This window comes from Lepisosteus oculatus, chromosome 12, assembly GCF_040954835.1.
Source record: "Lepisosteus oculatus isolate fLepOcu1 chromosome 12, fLepOcu1.hap2, whole genome shotgun sequence".
NCBI classification, from domain to species: Eukaryota; Metazoa; Chordata; class Actinopteri; order Semionotiformes; family Lepisosteidae; genus Lepisosteus; species Lepisosteus oculatus.
In genome coordinates, this window is record NC_090707.1 from 33,824,376 (window position 1) to 33,848,572 (window position 24,197).

At 40.1% G+C, this 24,197-nt stretch overlaps 1 protein-coding gene and 1 long non-coding RNA gene across 4 annotated transcripts in view; one reads left to right on the forward strand and one right to left on the reverse strand.

Annotated features, from left to right (window-relative positions):
- The window catches only part of LOC138241982 (uncharacterized), a 166,745-nt gene that overhangs the window by 125,174 nt on the left and 17,374 nt on the right, over positions 1 to 24,197 (forward strand). The window lies entirely within an intron of this gene.
- LOC102685065 (transmembrane protein 198-B-like) overlaps positions 4,364 to 24,197 on the reverse strand; it is a 93,312-nt gene continuing 73,478 nt past the window's right edge. Inside the window, exons 2-6 of one of the 2 annotated variants that reach the window (XM_069196451.1) lie at positions 23,286 to 23,507; positions 18,770 to 19,345; positions 16,381 to 16,613; positions 13,291 to 13,329; positions 4,364 to 12,241 (exon numbers count right to left, since the gene is read on the reverse strand). In XM_069196451.1, coding sequence (XP_069052552.1) covers positions 12,095 to 12,241; positions 13,291 to 13,329; positions 16,381 to 16,613; positions 18,770 to 19,345; positions 23,286 to 23,451 — 1,161 coding nt within the window. In that variant the 5' untranslated portion in view covers positions 23,452 to 23,507 and the 3' untranslated portion in view covers positions 4,364 to 12,094. The remainder of the gene's footprint in view (positions 12,242 to 13,290; positions 13,330 to 16,380; positions 16,614 to 18,769; positions 19,346 to 23,285; positions 23,508 to 24,197) is intronic. The other variant, XM_006636741.3, reaches the window with a different exon arrangement.

The window sequence follows — 24,197 nt, forward strand, 5'->3', positions numbered from 1 at the left end:
GTTCTTTCATGAGAACCAATCAAGTAATCTTTAACAGTCTTTCTTCCAGCCTCCTGAATGAAACAATGCCCTAGCATGTTCTCCGCCTTTGTTTGCTCAGTTCCATTTGCACAATCTAAATCCACAGTAGTAACTTCCCCTAACCATCTCTTTGAAAAAAGGCACAGGAGTCAATCTGTCCTAAAATAATACCCCCATATCCTTGCAACAATATAACAAATGCAGGCTCACTTTGGAAACAAACGAAGATGGTGGGTGCAATTTCACTAAACAAAGATCTACAGTATAAGGAAAATATGTGCAGGTGAATTTGACGTTTGCAGATACTTTTGCGGGATTATTAAGTACAAAGGCATGACTCTACTAGCAGATAATTCAGCACGATTGCCTTATAATCTCAACTATTTACTAAAAACAGACAATAACATCCTTTTTGGTTTCTAAATTCAACAGTGGCCTGTCACTCAAAGAAACGGATCGAGGTCTTCAGTGTTACTGGAAGCTTGTAACGAAAGTTTGGGTGGGGTGACAACAGCCAAGTTCAATTTTCCTCCTCAGCTGTCAGTAATTCGTTATCGTAATGTCATTTCCTCATCTAAAATACTACAAATACTGTACGGAATTCCCTTTTCTCCCTCAGATACTGTACATATTTTCACATCTCTCCTTCACATCACCTTGGTCATGTCTCAGTCTGCAGGAGGGTCCCAACCTTCTTGTCCTCTTGGCCAGGAGGTCAGCCCCCAGCCAGGCAGATTAAGCCAGAGTTTATTGAGACTAACACACTACATAAACCTTTCAATGTGTCATAATTCTGGGGTGTTGTTATTCCTAGTGTATTACTGTTTGCATTGCTTCCAGTATACTGCTGCAGCATTCTCTTTTGTGATAACAAAATGCTGTCTTGGATTTGGTTATAAGGATTGCACCAGGATTGAAGCCTTGGTTCTATGAATGTGGCTTAGAAAGAAACATAGGGTGGCATGTGTTTAAGTAAAGTATTGTGATGATGCACAAAAAATATTTAAAGTTTTGCTTTTACCATTTGTGTAATTATCAGTATTACATAATAATCCTGAGTTAGTGGCATGGCAAACTATACTGTATGTGGGCACACAGGTTGATGCAGCCTTACACTTTTTCGTAAGCTCCTACACTGTATGTGCGTAAAATTAGACATTGATCATGACTGTTCGTACTGAACACTAAAAACGTTAAATATCATTCATTTTACATTTCACTAATTGGAAGACTGGATAACAGGACAGGGGTATTTCTGCTTACTCTGTGCTCTTTGTACAACTACGCCAAGTTGTATCTGTGACTTGGCCTTGTAAAAGCAAGTTCAGATGTATTATTGCAAATGCCTCCATAACTTAAAAAGAGAAGCTCTTGCACACGTAATGGCTTATTCTTGTGATTCATCAGAGATCTTTGGTTCAATAACAATATGCATCCTCACTGTTTTGTCAAATTCAGTGCACAGTGCTTGGTGACAAAGCAATTCATCCGTCGGAGTCTGCAGTTGTTCTTTCATGAGAACCAATCAAGTAATCTTTAACAGTCTTTCTTCCAGCCTCCTGAATGAAACAATGCCCTAGCATGTTCTCCGCCTTTGTTTGCTCAGTTCCATTTGCACAATCTAAATCCACAGTAGTAACTTCCCCTAACCATCTCTTTGAAAAAAGGCACAGGAGTCAATCTGTCCTAAAATAATACCCCCATATCCTTGCAACAATATAACAAATGCAGGCTCACTTTGGAAACAAACGAAGATGGTGGGTGCAATTTCACTAAACAAAGATCTACAGTATAAGGAAAATATGTGCAGGTGAATTTGACGTTTGCAGATACTTTTGCGGGATTATTAAGTACAAAGGCATGACTCTACTAGCAGATAATTCAGCACGATTGCCTTATAATCTCAACTATTTACTAAAAACAGACAATAACATCCTTTTTGGTTTCTAAATTCAACAGTGGCCTGTCACTCAAAGAAACGGATCGAGGTCTTCAGTGTTACTGGAAGCTTGTAACGAAAGTTTGGGTGGGGTGACAACAGCCAAGTTCAATTTTACTCCTCAGCTGTCAGTAATTCGTTATCGTAATGTCATTTCCTCATCTAAAATACTACAAATACTGTACGGAATTCCCTTTTCTCCCTCAGATACTGTACATATTTTCACATCTCTCCTTCACATCACCTTGGTCATGTCTCAGTCTGCAGGAGGGTCCCAACCTTCTTGTCCTCTTGGCCAGGAGGTCAGCCCCCAGCCAGGCAGATTAAGCCAGAGTTTATTGAGACTAACACACTACATAAACCTTTCAATGTGTCATAATTCTGGGGTGTTGTTATTCCTAGTGTATTACTGTTTGCATTGCTTCCAGTATACTGCTGCAGCATTCTCTTTTGTGATAACAAAATGCTGTCTTGGATTTGGTTATAAGGATTGCACCCCCATAGATGCCATTGATAAAACAGAAGGAATACATGTTGGCATTATAAGGTTTGCAAGTCCTGTAGGTATATAAATGACACTTACTGCAACACTGTTTTTCACGCATGACATTTGATTCAATTCCAAATGAAAAGAAACACTCCTCAAACAAATGTGATATTAGTATTTGTGCCTTCTAAAATGCATTCAAATGCTAAAAGTACTTCAGTGGTTTATTTCATAGCACTTTTTATTCCTCATAAATTTCCCAGAGATGTTTTTTTAAACCACAATGTATTAGTTCTGAAATTGGACCCAAATGTCAATAATAAATTAAATATGAGCTGTAAAATTCAATTTATTTTCCCTTTAAAATATTGAATGTGTGCAAATGTATAGCTGGGATGTGCAGTTAATCAGATAGTTCTTTGAACATATATTTTTTTAATTATTAATTAACACACGGGGATATACTGTAAATATCTTTAAATTTAAATATTTTTTTTTCTAAACCTGCAAAAGTAGCAGTGAACATTGCTGTTGTAAAATGGTAGTATAATTATACAACCAAAACATTAATTCAAATGTTGGTCATAAATTTCTTTCGGAGCACTTTTTAAACTTTGGTCTCTACAGCTTGCAAAAGAATTCTGGGCTACAAAAAGAAAAAGTTTTAAATCTGCAAGGTGAGCGTTGCTGGGTTTTTCTGCTCTGCAGCAGTTTTAAAGTATACAACGCATCAAAAGAAATCTTACAACTGCAACAAACACAAAGTTGTCACAAGAAGGACAAAATCTTTTTCACAGGGGTGTGTTGACATTTTATTTAACAGACATGACCTACTGTTGGTCACTTGGCATAAATCGGGCTGGGTGGCATTGCTGTCTTGCAGCACTGGGACCCTGGATTCAATTTCTTTGGCGTTATCCGAGTAGAGCATGTAGCTTCTCCTCATGTTCGTGCGAGTTTCTGCTGGGAAGCTTTTTCTTGCTTCTTGGAAAACTGCCTCTGCTCTGCTCTGCGCATGTGTGCATGCGTGGGCCCTGTGATGGACTGGTGTCCCCTTCAGGGTGTATGCCACTTTCTGCCCATTGCTTGTCAGGACAGGCTTCAACTCCCCTGCAACCTTGTGTTGGATTAGGCGGGTAGAAAATGGATGAGTGGATAAATAGGGATTGATCGACAGGGGTTTAATCAGCTGTAACAGGCTGGTACTGTAGTTTGCAGTTTCACCACTGGAAGCAATACAAGCTGCGGCTCATACTTTGCACTAGGTTGCAGATGCTGGCTTGTAGGTTTCCATCCCACTCCTCTTGCAAATACTGGACAAGCATATGCTTGTTTTGACTGGTTTGTGAGCCCTCGATGCCACACAATCTCAAATATGTTAGATGGGGATCAACTCTGGCAAGTGCTCATAGTATTAGTTTTCATATTCTTACCTTTTGAAAGACAGTTGTTGTTAGACAAGCAGCTTGGTGGTATGCACAATGGGACCACAGTAAAGGCAGGTAGTCAGGTACCAAGAATTAGCCAATGTATAGTAGCACCTGTAATTACTACGAGTTTTATGGTGACAAAACACTTTTTGGCCAGAACATCACACTTGATCTTCCCCATCAATTGTCCATCTTTGACAGTTTGGTTGTAGTCTCTTACAAGGTCAGAAGATGCAGACCCTGTTCACCCTAGATAGCAAGCTACGGTCCAGTTAAGACTGACGATATAAGGGCACGGTTCTCTTGCTGAGCTGAAATATTGGTTCCAAATTGATTTTCACCAGGTATGACGTTCCACAGGATAAATCACTTCATCACCTATGCCCGACGAACTCTCACTAATGAAGTGAGTCAGTGCTTATGCAAGTCAAAGTCAATTGAGTGAAACCCTGTGAGTCATGCTCAAATAATCCAAATGACCAAATGTTTAATGAATATCCAAAATCCATGTACTTTATTCCTCTAAAAACAAAGATTGATGAGGTTGTCGTGACGCTCAATATATTTAATAATACAAATAAAGGTTAAAGAATGCTCGTGTGGAATAGGCATTCCTGTAACTGCCTTTTCTTTAATGCACTATATACAGGAGTGTATGTAAAAAAAGCATTGTACTGTATAACACAAGCATACAATAGTTCACATCCATCCATTTTTCTACCTGCTTCTTCCAATTCAGAATTGCAGGGGAGCCAGAGCCTAACCTGGCAAGCAACAGGCACAAGGCAGGGTACACCCTGGATAGGACGCCAGTCAATCGCAGGGCAGACACTCTTACACTGGTGCTTGAATGGCTGCTTTGTTCTTCAATATAAAATCATTAGATTAAGCTAATATTTATAGTCAGACACTGTCTTTCAATATGGGTACAAAAGACAGGAGAGCAACTGGTAGCTGCCAAAAATAGAGCTACTCTTGGAAAAGTATGAACTATTGTATTTTTTAAAAAGCCAGGATTGACTTTACTTCCTATCCTTTTCTACTGTATATTAATTGGGGACCTGTTCAGTTCTTAGCAACCTTGAAACATCAGCATAACCCATCTCTCCATCCATGTTCACCTCGCCTCTTTTGGTGAAGCATAATAAGCCGTCAGCATAAGAAGATTTTTAATTCCAATTCAGAGCAACCCAAAAAAAATGAAAGAAAGTGGACCTTCTCCTCATACAAGTAAAGAATCAGCTCCAAGAACATGACTGCCGTTTTACCTCATAATGATAATTAGTCCTCTTGGAAAAAAACGCCCAGCAGACTTCAGAGTAAAGAGTACAGTATTCTGGATAGGCAGGAAAATACTGAATGCATGATATTCCGAAACCAAATGGAGTTTTCAATTAGCACAGTCATCAAAGCATTTCTAGATGGACTTTGAACAAAAGTAATAGGTAAGGTCTATTTATTTAGGAATATTTTGTTCAGTTTTTCAGTTACATTTTACTTAGGACTAAACAAGCTAACGACTATAACAGAATAGCTTCCCTGGGGGGGGTTGTATGGTATCAACTGACACTCCCCTCACCTGAACTTCTGTTTAATAACCACTTTACTTGCAAAGGAGAGACTGGAAAACACCGTGCACTGTGACTAATATTTATTGCCCTTCAGGAGCTGGAAGAAATCCAGTATAGGCAGACATACTGTACAGTGCCAAGAGAACAGCTGATGAACTCCCTTGGCTGGGCCATATTGCTGTATATTGTAGAGTTTTGGGGATACAATATTTCAAATAGCAAAGAGAATTTAACAAGCTCCCATTCTCGTGTGAGCTTGACTGGTGGAAATCAAGGCAAAGCTACACCATAAAGACTTGGGCATAAGACCTAAACTGACATATCACATACCGGCATTGTGTTCAAAATCTCTTTTAAAAAGGTTACATTTGTGGTTTATTTATTTATTTTTTTGGAACTGGGAGCATTTCTTCCTGCAATGGGGTTATTCCCCGGGTTGATTTCAAGAAGTGGGATGACAGGAGAAAGCCTAGCGTAAAAACAGGTAAACAACAGGTGAAGTAAAAATTTTGAAGCATTTAGGGAAAATACAGAAATCTCAAACAGGCCAACCTGAGATTAGAGGCCTAAAATCTTCACCTTAGCTTTTCCATTTGACCAGGCTCACTCACTCTCGCATACATCCAATACCTGTGAAGTATGAACACATTTGTAACTAAAAGGGCTGCACAGAACCTTTACGGACAAAAGGATTTACGGTCACATTGTTTTCCATATGCAGGCCCATACAAAGACATGCTTTACATAAGAATAATAAATACACTATAACTTTTCAAATAATAAAGTTGCAGAGCTCCCAGGAAGTTTGGGAAAACATTCCATATACAAGAACATTTCCTTCCTGTTTAATCAATCAGTTTTAATCAAGTGTCTGCTGTATTTTCACACTTATTTCTTTTTACTAAGCCTAAGACAACGATGGCGATCGAAACATTGCAGCAAGAACAGAAAATGTGGGAAAAAAATAAACATACTGTAGGACCTTATGCCTATACTGTATGTGCTATTGTACTAATGTACTAAGTCTCAACCCTAATATGATGTCGAATAAATTAACAGGTATGTTATACTGGGCTTCATAAACGCTTCTGCTCCTAATTTAAGACAACTTCAATCTGACGCAGTCGATGTAGGTTGGCTTTATGTAAAATGCTGGATCATACTGGCGATTAATACTAAGTGATCTTGACATACTGTATCCCAATTTTGTATCCTTTTGAGATTTTTTTTTGGGGGGGGTTAGCACCTCATTGCATAACATGCTACCAAAAGGGCATTAGGAATGAAGGAAATTAGAAAATAAAACTAAAAAGCGATGCAGAAGGTAACACATCGATTATGAAACATCAAGAACAGAGCACAACGATTAATTCTGATCATGCCGTCTACACTTCACACTTTGTGAAACCACGATGTTATTTCAGGACACAACTGGATTAGGATTATACAGTATCTAGTATTGCATTGTGAAATTTGCCCCTTGTGGGGTGGTTAATACGTCTCCCTCATCCTGCTTTCACATTGTCTTCCTCATGCTGGGTATTTCAATGGACATGAAACTCAGGCTTTTGCCAAAGGTGCCCTTTCAACCTACTTTGTTGACACCACTACAGCCAGTGAACTCCAAAATTCCCTAAGAGCTCTGCCACACATACCGAAGACACATCAAGAGACAAAGCCCATGACTCAATAGCGTGAACTCCTAAGAGTCATCAACTTTCGAACTAAAACCCCACCCTGTAGAAGATGGGTTTTTGGGAAAATAAATACATTAATAAATAATTCAGCAATAAATAAACACTAAAGAACAGTTTCAGGAATATGTACAACAACGTCCACCTTTACAAAATTTACAGAAGGACGGTGGTTTCTTTTGAGTACAAAAACGAAGAAGGCCATTCAAATGACCGTGTACTTTTACAAAAAAGACACTCCAACGACAATATCATGCAGTTTACAAAGGGGACCTCAGATGAACGAGGGGTGTTCAGAATGACTGAGGCAAACGGAGTGTAGCCTCGCTGTCAGTCCTTGTGCAGATCACAGGTGAAGTCCCCTCCCTCCATGCTTTCAGTCGTATCCTGTGGTCCTGAAGGATAAGCCCACCATATGCACAGACAACCAGGAAGGGAGTTCTGTGAAGTCCAAGGCGTCTTTCTTTTAATTAGTGCGGAGAATTTTAGGAATTGTGAGCTTTGTAAAGGGCAAAATGAAGACCCATCATGGGGTACCACTAGCATCCCAGCGTGTGGACTGTTCAACGTGGGCAGTGCATGTTGACCGAACATCAGGTGTCTAATTAATGAATGACACCTGAAATCCCCTATGTTTTTTTTTTTTACTGTTTAAAAAGTAATATAAAAAATTTGAAAAGAAAAATCTCCAAGGCTTCATTGCAGGATATGGAAGGGGAATTCCTGAGACAAACTCCAGCAGCCTGTAAATTCAAAATACAGGATGTTTCCTTCTCTAAAGTACTAGCCTAGACTTACAAGGATTATAGGTTTACAGAGAATCTGTTTCTGACCACATCTAAATCGGGAGATGCCTTCATTTTGGAAGTCCAGTGAGTGAAATGGGAGCTGAATAGAGCCAAGTGAAGTTTTCGTCATTGGGCAGTAGACAGAGTTAGTCTCAGAATTAAGGCCTTTTCCTCAAAGGAATCTCCACTTTTAGCACAAGGAGACTGACGAGGGGGAAGTTCAGGCGCTGTTATGGAGCTACCAGGACAAAACGCAACCACGCTAAAGCAAGGAAAACAATGGAAGAGCAAGACGTCTGGTTTTCAGCTGTAACAAAGGGATTGTTCTAAATTGTTTTGAGACCTCATGGTTCAACTGTAAATGAACACTTAAAATTCAAAACATTCAAAGCAAAAGTGCATAAAAGTCAATACAGTACATATTGTCACACTTCAATAAAGAAAGCCTGAAGGTTTGTGGATGGAAATGACAAAAAAACAATACAGGATAAAAAGAGCTAACGAATTCTGTTGTGAGGACAAGGATTGGATATTTAAAATGCTTGGCCTATACAGTAGTTCATGTGCTATAAAGTCATGCACCTTGAGAAACCTTCACCAATACTTGACCACAAGACTTTAAGGACTTTCTTTATGTAAGGTGAACAATACAATATGGAAGGAATGGAATGATACAGAACACTGCACATAATACTTCATAAGACCACAAGATTGCATTTGACTGGTGGAAGACCTGAATTTTCCCATCCATTTTCATGTCACTAATTATGGAGTTTAAAAATTGCATCAGAAACCAGAATCCAGAGCAAAACACTTTTTTTTTCGGAAACACAAAAGGTTCACAATGAAAGCCTGCCTGTGTAATAGAAATCTATACACTTGAAACTTGGCACGTGTTGCACACAGGCAACGGCGCATCTAAAAAAAAGGAACATCAACAAAAGTGACAACTTTAAGAAATTCTGATGATATAACGGGCTGACTTGCAGAGCCAATGTGTTCAACTCAGCCCTTTGAAAACATTTTTTGGTCACATCTTTCTTGCTGTAGGGCAGAACTTCGATTTTGGTTTGTTATTTTGAATTCATTGGAGACAGAGATCTTAATTTCATCCATGAAGCAGCAGCATCAGACAGAATGTAATATTTCCCATGGGGGCTGTAAAATATGTAGTGTAAAGCATGACCTGGCTGTTGTGATGTACAGTATGTTGACGTGGATAAATAACTGATAATGACTGTCAGGTAAATAGGCTGTCAGAGGCAGGCAATGGCTGGCTGGCTTGAGGAACAAGACAAACTTCCATCATCATTTCTCTCGAGCCAGAACAATCACCAGATTTCAATCCTGCAGAAAACTAGCAGAACAAGCAAGACAGGCAGTTCAATTTCACACAATATGGCCCTCATCACACCTTCAAGTGAAGGATCCTGCCAAGAGAAAGAATTGGGATTAAGTTGCTAAATACATCAAATTGAATAGATCCACATCATGTTTAATGTGTGTATGCTATTCAAAGAGGCCCAATATAATTAGTTGGTGGGTGTTTCTACTGTAGTTTTCTGGCCAGTGAGGATATACCGTATTAGTTTTTATCCTCCCCATTGGAAAGCTGAAACCAGGACTTAGAAATTTATGGGTTACACCTCACAACAGAAAGGTCTGTTAATTTTGCAGCACATAAACTGGGTGGTCGGGATTGTACTTTACAATCATTCGCTGATTTTAGGGCTGCTTTTGAAAGATATCCAAGGGCTGAATAACAGGAACAAGCACAGTAATAAATTAAATCATTTACAGAAACGATTTGATTTTCCTGAGATTTGAATGTCCAACTCCTAACAGTAATAATAATTACCATAATAACGCTGAGTCTCAAAGCTGAGCATCACGTGACTTTAAGTTCTCTAAAAAGTGACCTACTGTACCTAAAAGAGTTGTTCTGAGGTCTGCAGTTCATTAGAAAATTCTTTCTCCTGTGGCAAGAGGAGACAAACACTATGGTATGATAAGGCCTGAAACTATGGAGATCTTCTTACAAAGGATGGTACTTTTTTACAAATATAAATATCTTTAAAAGAATCTCCTTGTAAAAAATGGCTCAATAAATATGATGGGAGAAGGTGATGTACACTTTCTACACTATCTAAATGTTGTTAACGAGCACACTAAAATAGAAAGATTCTGTATGTCATGGAAAACTAGTTTATCTTCAAAAGAAACAGGACATGATAAACAACAGAATGCATTGCAAAACTGCTTAGTTTTGGGATGGGGGTACTGCACTAATGAATGATAACCATGTAGTCTAATATTCTCAAAAGCCCTGTATAACAGTGCTTGCAAATGATAAATCTTGCATTCTTCTAGGAGTACTGTACGTGTTCTCCAACCAATGTGTCCATTTTCTTCAACTTAATATTACTGGCTATATGAATTTGCAGGTTGCATAATTTTGTACAGAAAAAAAAACAACTCATGACACAAGATATTGACTTTGTACAGTTCATTCTCACTTTTGCTGTGTCCTTGATAATTGTAATTCATTGGATCGGTGGAATTCAATTAAATTGCCTTTTTGGAAATGCATTCCCCTTTAGTTTAAGGATCCCTCATAAAACATAATATTCGGAATGAAAATTGTATAAAGACCCACAGTCAAGGGTCTTCATTGGCTATTAAGTGTATGCAGACAAGAGTGTCTTGATCTATAAACTCCGTTTGGAAATACTTTTGCTCACGCTCACGCTGACCATTCTAGGCTCTTCTTCTGAATTTTAGAGACTGAATACCACAAAGCTGAAAGTCATCGGCCGTTCACATTTTAATCAATAATTTTTTTTCCTCTATAGTCTCGGCTTCTCAAATGGTTGCTTACTGCATTCTTCCAATACAGCATCTAGACCCACAGTAAAGAAGCTTGCTATTAAATGGACCCGTCCTGCTCTTCGACTGCTGCCCTTACAACTGCCTGATCAGATTTCATAGTCATACTTTTTACTGAACACATAGCGGGTTGATTCTACTCCGCAGAACAAGTCACGGAAAATACAATCATAAGAAGAAAAAATGTCCCCCTAGACTCGTTAATCTTGTAAAAAGTATAAAAAAGTGGACCCATAACCTGCCAAAAATTTAAGTCATCAAAGACGTATCTTGTGCAAAACAGGCTTTAATGCATATTTTTCTGAATGGCACTGTGGTGTTTCCTGCTCTTGTAAAAATATCATTTCTGAGTTATAAAAACAAACAAAACTCAAGAACTATGATGTTCTTTAGAGACCTGAAAACTAAATCTAATAAATCTTTAGATTAATTTAACTGAAACCTAATATCTCTACCTACAATAGCTGCTGTGTAGTGAGTTTTTGGCAGTGACTCTTGAGTCTCTGCCTACCTGTGAAGATTTGGGAGTTTCTGTAACTTGAAAAATCCTATATGAATGCAGGGTATTAGTAATAGAATTAATAACAATATCTCATAAACGCATAACAACTTAGAAACAATCATATGAGATCCTTTTCCTCATGAATATGATTGCAAATAACCTGTGTCATGTTACAGTATGAGTTCACAATGTATGTGCTACTAAATCAAGTTAATAAGGTAGTCCATGACATTGAACTGTGAATACAATTCTACACTAGTATGTACATAAAACATTTTAAAGGAATCCTTAAACTAAGATTCAAAGGGAAGCGGAAGAATTTTATACTTTTTTGATACACTTGAATTTTGGATTCTCGTGTAGGATTTTGAAGACAAAGTAATATTTTAATTTAGGTACAGGTCCTTAAAATAAATCTTAGAGAAGGACAAATATTTTTTTTTTTCAGGTAGGCCCTAGAAAATGTCATGTAGTAAAAACATTACAATAGGGGCCAATGGCTTGAAGGGATTTCTGTAATGCTTTGTGAGCATCACCTGACTTTGTAAATTGACAGAGGGTCTTCCTTCTGACCCCCCGGTACAAGAAGAAGCAGCTGGAAATAACAGGCCACTCCATTAAAAGACCCGGTTAAGATTTTATAACGCATCCTCAGATTCTCGAGAAAAAGGAAATGGCCGGAGTCTGGAAGGAAGAAAGAAATAGTGCAAAGCAGGCCAGCCCTTGGAGAGCGGAACCTCTTTTAGCGCAGGCCGGACTGGACTTCAAGGATAGGACTAGACACGGACAGCCGGCCCTGCGCCTGCAGTGAGAGGGACCGTGGAGCCACAGTCGTAATCGAGGTCCACGATGGTATGGGCACCACTGCCCAAGCCCCTCTGGGGATACCCGGTCTGCCTGTCCCGGAAGCTCTGGATGTAGCTCTGAAAGAGAGGGCAAATAAGAACGCTGAAGGCCAGACGCACAGGGGAGCAGACTTTTAGGAAGAGTGTGGATCAAAATAACCGGCCGTGTTGTTGAAGCCGATTCTCTGGGCAATTCAAACTCGGGGTTTGAAGAACAAACAGTTGGATGAGTTCCACAGATGAATAAGCCATAAAAATTACAAAAAAACAAGGCTGATAAGTTCATCTCCTTTGTGACATTACATTTATAATGCGGTCATAAACCACCCCCCTCCATTTTGAACTCCACTTTCCTGCTTCATGTCCTGTACCAACACCAGAGGGATGAGGACTTTACTCGCCTCTCTCTGAAGCCGGCATTATCAGAGCCATATCCCGTTTTTCACACTGCAAGCCTCACAAAAGATAACTGTTGCATAGCAAACCAGGGCCCAAGTCATCCAGCTTCAGCAGTGCCTGAACAGTGCTGGATTACTCTTGGGCTAATCCAATTCATATGAATCAGTAATGGCTTCTGGACAACACAGGTCAACCTGGGCTTCAAACAATCACTTTTACTCGTTGAGAGGTTTCTTTTAGTTGTGTCAAAATGACTGCAGAGAAAGCATCGAGTCAAATGTGCTCATTTATTGTAGCACTAGCATGAACAGTAATATACAGTATTAAGTTCTCATGCTGTATCTTCCTTTATATGGAAAACTTATTCTTTGTGATAGCTAATTTATATGTTCCATTAGTCTTTTCCATAGATTTATTTCACTCATCTAAAATACTGGCAAATAAAATTAATAGGGATTCAAGTAATATTAAAACAGATGGTATGGTAGCACAGTGGTTAGCATTACCCTGGGTTCAGTTCCTGGGGTGTTATATGCGTGAAGTTTGTGTGTTGTCCCTGTGTTCCAATAGGTTTTTGATGGGTGCTTCGGTTTCCTCCAACAGTCAGAGTCAAGACATACTGGTAGGTTGATTGGTTTTTGGCAAAGTTGGCTCTGGTGTGAGTGTGTGTGTCTGTGTGTGCCCTGTAATGGACTGGTGTCCCATCCAGGGTGTATCCTGCCTTGTACCTGTTGCTTGCTGGGATGGACTCCGGCTCTCCCGAGACCCTGTATTGGATAAATTGGATAGAAGACGGATGGATGGAAATATTAAAGCAGTTACCGAGCACAACCGTTGATATCTGTACTCAATCTGAGAATTGAAATCATCAGAAAAAAAGGTTAGTAAAAGGTGTTGGAATGAGAAATGGTTTTGTTTAAAATTCTATATCATTTAAAAGTCTTAAAGGCTAATACAAAATAATACACAGAACAAAGACAACTCACAGAAAACATTTGCAGAGACATACAATACCATGTTGTAGTGTGGCAATCTTGTGTCAGACTCAACTGATTTTAAAATTCTACAGTATGCGATGAACTGTAGGCTAAGCTTTTTGCTAGCGTTGACTGTTGTGATGCGATTTCTCTTATGAAGGGCAGAATGGAGCAACTGTTCTTGTTGCACACAGTGTGAGGGCAGACAATTCTGGAAAAGCTGAAAATAAAAAAAAAAAGATATTGTAATAGATACCGCAAATGGGGTGGAGTGGTGGCTCTGTGGCTGGAAGGTTGCCGGTTCAAATCCCGCAGCCGGCAGAGGAGTCCTACTCCGTTGGGCCCCTGAGCAAGGCCCTGAACCCCAACTGCTCCAGGGGCAGTGTACAATGGCTGACCCTGCGCTCTGAACCCAGGCTCTCTCCCTGTCTGTGTGTCTGTGTGTCTCATGGAGAGCAAGCTGGGGTATGCGAAAAGATAATTCCTAATGCAAGAAAATTGTAAAGGGTTAATAAAGTGATGTTAAAAAAAAACAATCACCAGATAAATGAATGGTTAGTTTTCAGGCATCTGCTTAATTTCCTGTAGGGGACCAAAGTACTGTATAAGGGCAAAGATTGGTGCATTGCAGATATTCAAAGAGACAAGCTACAGTATAGTTTTGACAGCCACAGCTCCTGTATGTATTGCGAGGTAGAGAAAATCACCGATGGCGCCATGTGACGGTCTCTTACAGAAAGTCACGGGAAGAAAAGGAAGAAAAAAGTGCCGTAGGCACAGGAAAATTATAGGATGCATTATCCGGCCTTCCGCGCCTCATCAAATCCATGTCCATACAGTATTTCACACTCCACAACAAAGAATAGGAAGCCACGTGCTTTGTGAGACTTTGTGGACCTGGTTTTGCAGAGAATAAAAGCTTGAGGAGGGTATGAACTTCAGCAGGATGGCAATCAGAAGACTTTTTAAAGCAGACTGCTGCCAGATAATTGAAATGTAATTCCTCAGCCACAATCTCCTGAGGTAATATTTCCCCCTTTCCAGTTTTCAAACTTATCAAACGGCCGCTGGGAGACCTCCGAGTTTGTCATCTCTTTTATGCTTTCTGAAGCGTCCTCATTTTTCCAGTACTAGTTCTGAAGAAGTGCAACAGAGAATGCAAATACTCCGGGACACCAGTGTGCTTCTGAAACAATTTGAAAATAGATTTATACTGATGAGAAGATGATGAAAACAATAAACGAGTCTGATACTGAGGACAGATGTGATTATAAGTAGCAAAAAGCATGGTAATTGTCATTATGGGTATACAGAACTTTTTAAAAGGTTTCCTTTTCATGTATGACATTTCCAGATGGGGCTAGTTACACTGATAAAGCACCTGTCACTTTGGTTAGTAAACTGGCAATCTCCCTTTGGAATTACACTACAAACCTGCCTCTGGCTTCTTCTGTGTAAACCATCTGGGATTTTAGAACTTGGCATATTAAACCAATACCTGCTCAAGACTGAGAAAGACAATTTGGTGCTGCATGAGACAAAAAACTGCTTCGTTTACTCACACAAAGAAGTAGATGTCTAGTTTTTGTTTATCATCCTCCAGGCCCTTTAATTTTAAAAATATACTTTGTAAAGATGTTACTGTATACCGCCCTACTTAAAAAGGCTTCTCATTATGTAGTGCTAGTGGAACTATATATATGCGAGAGGAAAAAAAAAAAAAGAAATATATAATAAAACACACTTATAATATTTCACATTCCCTGTGAAATAATTATGCAATGTATTTAAAAAATCAAAATATTTAAATTTATATAAAAAAATGTTCTCCAGATTTAGGTGTTGTCAGGCATAGACCAGTGACGGTACTGTATCTTACCTTATTTTGTGATGCTAAATATATTCAGTGTTGTAACAGTAAAAACTGTTCTGGGAGTGAAGTGGCAAATTCAGCATACAGTACTTAGCAGTAAAGAAAGTCACTGAAAGCACCTTTAATTCAACAACTAAAGGCTTTATATTTACAACATTGGGATTCTTGGATGCTGAGAAGAAGCTGACCTTAATTTTAACAATCTGCAATGTTTCTGCAAGGAAAAATCTATTGCCGATGTTTTTTAATTTTGCTTTAGATAAGGCTGAAACACTAACATTTGAATTTTTATTCTGCATGTTTCTTTTTCTGGATTTTTAGGATTTTATTCAATATTAGTTGACACTTGCATAGAAAGTAAGTGAACAGATGTAAACAGGCCTCTTAATGCATAGTATCCCCCTCCCCCCCCCCCCAAAAAAAAATATTGTCTTTGCCTTTGCTCTTAATCCAAAAGGGGTTGTTACAGGGAAAGGCAACAGAGCTTTAGAATGACACAAGAAGAAGAGAGGGGCAACTCAAGAAGGGGTGACCCAGTGATCACAGAGAGAGTAAACTATGGTGGATATGTGAGGATGCGCAGTAGTGTGGCACAGTGGTCATTATTGCTGGCTTGCAGCTTTGGGGCCCTGGACATCCCACAATCCAAAGGCACACTGTTAAGTTAACTGGATTCTGGGACAATTGCATGGCTCTGTTTGTATCTGTGCGCCCTGTGATGGACTGGTGTTCCATCCAGGGTGTATCCCGCCTTGTGCCTCTTGCATGCTGGGATAGACTTCGGCTTCCCTACAACCCTGAATTAGAACCCTGAAGTGGTAAGAAGATGGATGGATGGATGATATGTAAGGATATTCTGCACTGGAACCCACTGAACTTCCTCCTCTCGTGTGCAACCCTTTATCTACGCAGTCACACGAGAAACTGCAAGAGGCAGGATGTTGGATAGACGAGTCGCAGGGTCTTACCGGTGACAGCACATCGCCATCAAATCGACGGATTGGGTTGGGCTTGCGGCGGTAAGCCGGTTCCGGGTGCAGGGGCTTGGTGGGATGCTGGTGATGGTGATGATGGTGCTGCTGCTGCTGTTGCTGTTGCAGCTGCTGCTGCTGCTGCTTCTTCTTCTTCTTGCGGTCCTTGCGCTCCTCCTTCTGCCGGATCCGCATCAGCTGCACTCGGCGCTGCTGCCGACTGATGATCACTGTGACAGCAGAGGGGGCGGGGCAGGAGGGGGCGGGGCACACGGTGGGCGTGGCATGGGCGGAGATACAACGCAGATCACATGCTGTGCTCTATGGTTCAATACAGCTGTATAGACCATGCATTACTGCACACCATTCATTGGTGCATCAAAAGCAGCAGTGACATAGAAAATTGGAGACAGTAGATAATCTGTGTTCTTATTCCTGTAATGTTTCTACTGTACATATCATGTAACATGTTCCTATCATCCTAGTATGTAGAGGTATAGATATGACCCATTCTTTGGAACTGGTATATCATAGCATTGTTTAGGACTTCTCTACAAGGAAAACCACAATGTATAAACGCACCTCTGACCGAACAGATCTGGATAGCTAATTCAGCTCAATATATGACTGGATGCAATTGTACATATACGGTACCATACCATAGGATAAATTCAGCTAAGGAAGGACTGTCAAAAATGTCTCATTTATTGCATTTCCTTTAAAAGCAAAAGAATCACTGCACAGCGGTAGAGTTGACTTAACAATGCTGTATCCATCTTTCACAATCTCAGTCCTTACTGAACTTACTTAAGTTGGCCTGGACTCTAAAATGGTAATTTATTCATACATTTACAAATGATAACTTTCAAACTTCATAAAGCGGTGTAAGTTTAATGACACAACTACACTATCTAGCGAAAGACAGGAACTTCAGTGGAAAGATCAAATGTCAAAACAGCCACCTGCATGTCAAATAACTGTAAGTGTTTTAAAAGCATGAGGATGAAAAGTGTCAGCCCCAGGGAAAGACTTAACATGACAGCAATATTTAGCTAGTCAAAACCATCGGATGTTGTAGAGGAAGTTATTTTAATCCAATTTGAATATTTTGGAGCAGTGAAGAGACAAAATTACAAAGCAGCTATTTGAGCATAAGAATATACTGTATGGGAAGACACAAAGGAAACTCGTATGTCCTATAGACAGAATGTTAATTGAACCATGATGAGCAGAAACACAATCTTCAAAACAGACCGAGCAAGGCTTAGATTCAACAGAGGACAGGATTTGCAAACACTTTGCCAGGCTTCAGACCTTCAAGGGGCAAAGTCCAGCAAGTTTTACATTTTCTCTAAATCATTACTTGCTTAGGATACCTGAAAAACTTATCAAATAAGTGCAAGTGAGAAGATAATGACTATTTTTCAGCAAGCTAACGATTAGTTCAAATATCACAAATCTTTGGGGGCTCTGCAGAGACCAAGAATTGTAGCAGGGAAACTCAATTTGCATCTAATGCAATGTACTAAAAGTAGCATATTAAATGTGAAGGATCCTATGATTAGCGCTAATGACTGGACTATGAGCAATGCATAAATGAATACCAGTTGCACCACTGAGAACCATTTGCAGGGAAATGAACCAAATTAAATCGTCTACAGTTTGGTATTAAATCTATCCTTAATTGCAACAAACTCAAATTAGCACCCTGCTCCCATTACAGTAGGTTACATCAGTTTACTCAGCAAATATTTCAATACTAAACATGTCTTATCCTACAGTATATACTATGAATACTGTACAGTGTACACCGATATTCAAAGTCTCAGACATAATCGGGAGTTACAACATTTCCATGTTATGAATAAATAATTATTCCAAGAACCCATTAGCAGTTTAGCAATAGCAGCTGTAATTAATTTGTAGATAACACTACAATTTCGAAAATAACAGACTTGATGCAGACATTTGCACTGATCAGAATCCTAAAAAATCACAACAACACAATGTAAACTCTTCTTAATAAGCAAATGTATGTTGTAGTATTTAATGCAACCTAATTAATGGGCAAATCTAATTGACTTGTTGGCAAGTGTTCCTGGTCATTAACACCTGTTTTTGTACTCTACACCCCCATAAAGCTAAAAGGCTTCATTATGCATTACAAAACGCAGATCTAGCTGTTAATTTGAAAAGTAAATGGGTGGAATTTCATTAGATGACGACAGAGTTCTGCATCAAGCAGGAAGAACATGGAGAAGACAAGAGAGCGAACGTTTTTAAGGCTTTCATCCAGCACTTTTGTCTACAACATTAATACGTATATGGCAATCGAGTCGGAGATGGCGACGATCGCAAGACCGCGGCAGTTAGCCCTGCCACTCACCTTCGGTGTGGGAGTAGCCCTCTGCCGTCACTTTCCACTGGACCAGGACCCCCAGAAGCGTCAAAACGGGCCACACGCCCAGGATCACCCAGCTGAACCAGCACACGGGCCGGGCCGGCGCCACCTTTATCCGCTCGTAAACGTACCGCACCAGCAGGAAGAGCTCGATGAAGTAGTCCACGGTGACGGTGATCACCGCGCTGCCGAACACGGCGGTGGACAGCGTGGTGAAGCAGCGCTGCCACTGCAGGGTGAGCACGGCAAACAGCATGCCAGTGCCCAGGAGGAGGCCGAGAGGGATCCACACAGTGGGAGGGTGGTAGAACTGCTCCATCACCACCAGGGTCGCCACGGCAACCAGCAGGCCCAACAGCAGGCCTACCATGAAGAGGCCCACACTGCGCACCAGCATGGTGACCAGGCCGCACAGCACCCCGATGCCAAGGCCAATGCCCACGCTGGCTTCCACGCTCAGCTGCGTGTCCAGGACCCTCTCCTTGTAGCACAGCATGAAGATAATGATGGAGCCAAACATCAGCCCAGTCAGGAACATAACGGCTTTGAAGCAGCGGTAACCTGGGCAACGAGATGAGAGCTCATGTTGTCGTGGGGAATGTTTAAAAGATGGTTCTCTCTTTACAAATAAAGAAGTTAAAGGAAACACGGATTGACCCCTTTCAAAAATCTTCTTTTTTTTTCTACATAAAAAAATTAGAAGAAATGCTAACTCATTGCTTTCCTGCAGGCCTACTGTAGGTACAGTACTTACTGCTGTACAAAAGGCTTACATTTTCATATAAAGTACTTTGTAGTAGCATTCTGCAATAGAATAGCTACTGTGGACAACTGCTGTGCCGTACCTATCAATGAATGTATGAACTGCAGCAAATAGTGTTACCTTATATCAAATAACTCAATATTAGACAATTAGACAATACTGAGGGCAGTTTAGCTCAAAGTACAAAAACTGTTTTAAAAAAGAAGAATGTACACCAAGTTTTAGTTTTTTTTAAATTATTCACTACAACGCCTTAGAAAACTAGAAACATCCAGCCACCTTCTCGCTGCTTCTTCCAGTACAGGGTCATGGGGGAGCTGGAGCCTGTCCTGGCAATCAATGGGCACAAGGCAGGGTACACCCTGGACAGGACGCCCGTCCAGCACAGGGCACACATACGGTACAAACACCGACATGCACATACTCGCACCTCAGGCCAGTTTTCCCAAAAGCCAACTAACTAGACATTTGTGACATTAACAATTCTTTAAAAATATCATCCTGCAACTGACAGATGTTGGAATGTGGCATTTCAAATACTATAAATACTGGGAACTATTCTTTGTGTTTTCCTTTTAAAAACCAGCACATTCATCCACGACTACAAACATATTCCTTACTGGCTTTTCTATTTAAGGCTATTGCAGTTAGTCGAATCTAAATTTATTAAAGAGCATGTCTCCCTCAATGTTTGGCTGAAATCCTAATCTAAACCAAGAGTCTTATACAGCACATCTTATAATACAGTGCCAGTAAAACCTTGGAGCACATGCACTGCATTTGGGAACTGAGTTTTATTAAACCCATAAAACACAGCCAATTAATAATTTGATGCCAATTTTTAATCAATTATTTTTAATTTTCTTGGTTAGTCATAAAAATTAAGGTAAAAAAAACCTGGGAGTGGGAGTGCTTTTATTCTGTGTGTATTTATGGAGCATTTCATCAATTTTAAGATTCAGTGGAACTACAGTAAACACCTTGTGGTGTTAAAAGTAGAAGATCAGCAAATGACCATAGCCTGTAAACGCTGCTCCAGTAAGCAGATGCAAAACAACAGACAAAAATTTATTCATTTAAATCAGAATAAAAGTGTACTGCATCAGCAATAAGCATCAGATCTTATTAACATTTGTTGGCCAAGCATACAGAATTAGCTTGAAAAAGAAAATACAGTACCATCACAGCAGGGATGGAATTTGTTAAGGAAGAACATTAATACTTGGAAAGCGCATCTCTAAATTAATTAAAAAAAACAACAAGATACAACCCAATGATTTACAGAAACCATTACGTTTTTCCGAGATCAACATCTGATGGTAATCCTCTGTATAACTGGAAAACTGAATGGGGATCTCCTTGCTGTATTAATTCTATGCACAGTGTGTAGAACAGGTCTTGATTGAGTGGAGGTTACTGGCTGAAATCCAGGCCATGCCAGAAGTAGACACTGGGCGGACCGGCCTTCAATCACTATGATATGTACTCTATATATTGCTAAGTTTTTGGCAGGGGGATACTTGTACTGTACACACTGAAACCTTGTGAAGCATTTAGAATAGGCATTGGTCCTATCAAACAAATTATGAAAAAGAATAAACATACTGTAACATGCAGAAGGAAAGTGATCTCAACAAGACAAAGGGTTACATCACTTTGGCATTCATCTGTGATCATTGCTCATCATTGACTGAGCTCTGTTCTTGAAGGACTTCATTTTCATTTCCAGAGATGGATTAAGAGATCTTACAACTTTGACAGTCCATATATAAGTACAGTACTGTATATTGTGTTTCTTGCTCAACGTAAAGGGAGTTATTTCCTGGGTGTTACAGTATGTTCTCTATAGCAAAAATGTCTTATGCTCTTAAAAATATAATTTTCTGAGGATTAGCCTTTTTTCAAATAAACTGTAATTCTACCAACATTTCAGGGCAGTTTCTCAGCAGGGCACTAAAATAATAATTTGCCTGCTGTGTCTCTTAAGAATTTACAAAAGAACCCTCCATCCCCTACATACTGTTAACCCAACACCCTCTCATCCACTAGGCTATCCTAATCCAGTCCCTCAGAGATCCCATGTTGCCTTTCAAATAATCTCTCTCCAAGCAGGATTTAGTATTCTGATTCCAGGCCAATAAAGACAGTGTTGGGAAGAGAGAACTAGGCGATACTGAGAAGACGGGAACCATTCATATGATGGGCAATTCAGTGCTCTACATGAAAAGCCCACAGATAAGAGGTTGGAGAAAGAGATAAAAATGTTTGCCATTGATTAGTGTACTCTTTAAATTAGGATTTTCAATCATAGCCTGGGCACACTATGTGATACACAGTTCCCTTTATTATTCGGCCTAAATGAAACCTGGCAAGAGCTTTTTAGTTTTCTACCACTTAAAATGTGCACAGAACTGGCTTTAAATGAGTAAGTTTTCACCCTTCTCATCAACTACCATTAAACAAAAAGGCCACTATTTGTGAGAGGTTTTGACATGTTTTTGACACAGGAGAGATGGAGGAAGTGTAGGCATTCTCCACTGACACACCCACCTTCAAAAAACATGTTTTCTAACATGTCACAGGCAACACAGGCCCCCTACTAGTGTTTTAGTGCCAACTGGTTGAGAGGCCATTACTGGTTATACTGCACATCTACCAACATTTTGAGCATCACAATAGTCACTGTGCCTTTAAGAAACAAGACCCCTGGCTGAATAAACCCCCTTGGGACACTGTTGGTTTGGGACAGGACTCAGGGTCGAACCCATGATCTCTGAGCCCTATTTGCAGGCCGAGAAGCACCTTACACCATTTTTAATACAAGCCAGAAGACACAGAAGGACTTTCAACCCAGGACTGAGCAACACTGCATGAAACCAAACAATCCTGATTGTTGCCGGATATTTTTAGTTGTAACTATGCCAACATTTTTGCCATCACTGGGAAAGCAAATTCCGCTTATGTCTAGGAGATCCAAGGCACTCCGTTGTCGACATTAAGCTTTTGCTTATTTTAGGGTTATGATAGAATTATTAAGGATAGATGCTTGACAAAATCCCAGGGGATTCTCTGCTGCTGAAATAACATCAAGCAGACATACTGTATTGTACAGGGTATCCAAACAGATTCCTGATTCTTAATTTCCTTCAACAATTTACATCCACTGATTGAGTCTCTTATTATGATCCTATCTCTTAAAAGCACTTCACCATACTACAATGGAGTTGTGTGCAGGAAATCAGATATTTGTATCAGATATCTTTTACCCAAATTTAGGCATGTCAGCTTTTCTAACTTTCTATCTTTTCGGATTTTGTCACAAAACGGGGATAAACAGCTCAATCCTTGATATTTACATCTATATTCAGTGTGACACCCGAAGAAGGCTCCACAGCCGAAACGCTGTGTTTCTTTTCTCCTCTTTACAGGATGGAATAAACCTTTACTTGGTCCTATATTCAGTGTGGACAAGGCTTTAGTTTTACTTTTCACTTTGAAGAAGGCACTCCAGATAGGACGGTCAGCTCTCTGGGAGCACTGAACTGATATCTTTGTACCAGGAGGAGTATCAACATCCAAGCTCATTTTCTTTTTTCTGGTTTTCTTATATCGAACTGCCACGCCTTTGTCGCCTTTCTCTGGCTTGACAAGATCCAGCATCTGAGACACCGAAGCTTGCCGGGAAATGAGCTTCAGTTGCCTGACATTCCAGAGTGGGCAGCCAACGTGTTTTCTTACCAAAGAAGCAGTAGATGATCCCAAAGAGGCAGCACATGGCACAGACCACAGAAGGGACAATCTCGTAGCGCCTCTCGATCTCCTGGTCGCAGTCGTAGAGGTGCTCCAGGCTGCCGTCCCCTGGAGGGGGCAGCTTGAAGTGTAGCGTCTGCAGGGTGGAGGTCATGGTACCAAGGGGAAGGGGAGGGTATCAGGGCACACTTCCCAGCCACAAGAGGGCGCCTGTCAAGACCGAGAGGAGAGCGTTAAAATCAGCAAAGAGGGTCTTCAAAAGGGTTTTTTGAACTGACACTTTCTCACCTCCCTCACTTTATTACCTCACAAAACGCTGACAGTTCAAATAGTCCATTTAGTTGTTTGAACTGTCTTCACACCAACAGAAAGCATTCCTGAGCGTTCAGAGCAAAAGCTATATAGGCAACATATGCTGTAAAAGCCATATTGAATGTAGAATTCACTGAACAGTATTCCTATTACACTTTAAGAATTTATTGTTCTGAATGATTATTGCCATGGAATTATCGACTGGAAATGTCGACATTAATAAATCGCTCAGGAAGGGCATTTTCATATAAAATGCTAGCAGTAATAAAAAAAAGGCTGGAAATGCAATAGAAAGATGGGTAATGTCGTGAACAACATCTTCAGAATAAAGCAATGCAAGCACATGGGAACCAGGAGACAGAATGAGGTCTAATACACCTCCTCCATTTCATGTACTTTAGCAGACAGTGCATTTGACTTGTAGTCTGTTGATTTACACCCTGAGAGAAGCTGTTGCTTTAGGGACACAAGCTTATGAATCATGCATTCTAGATCTGCATTAGATCAAGAAGCCAGATTTGTTTACCTCCATATGGTGTTTTTTTTTTCTGTTGACAACATGGCATGGGAGATATCCAGAAGCCATGC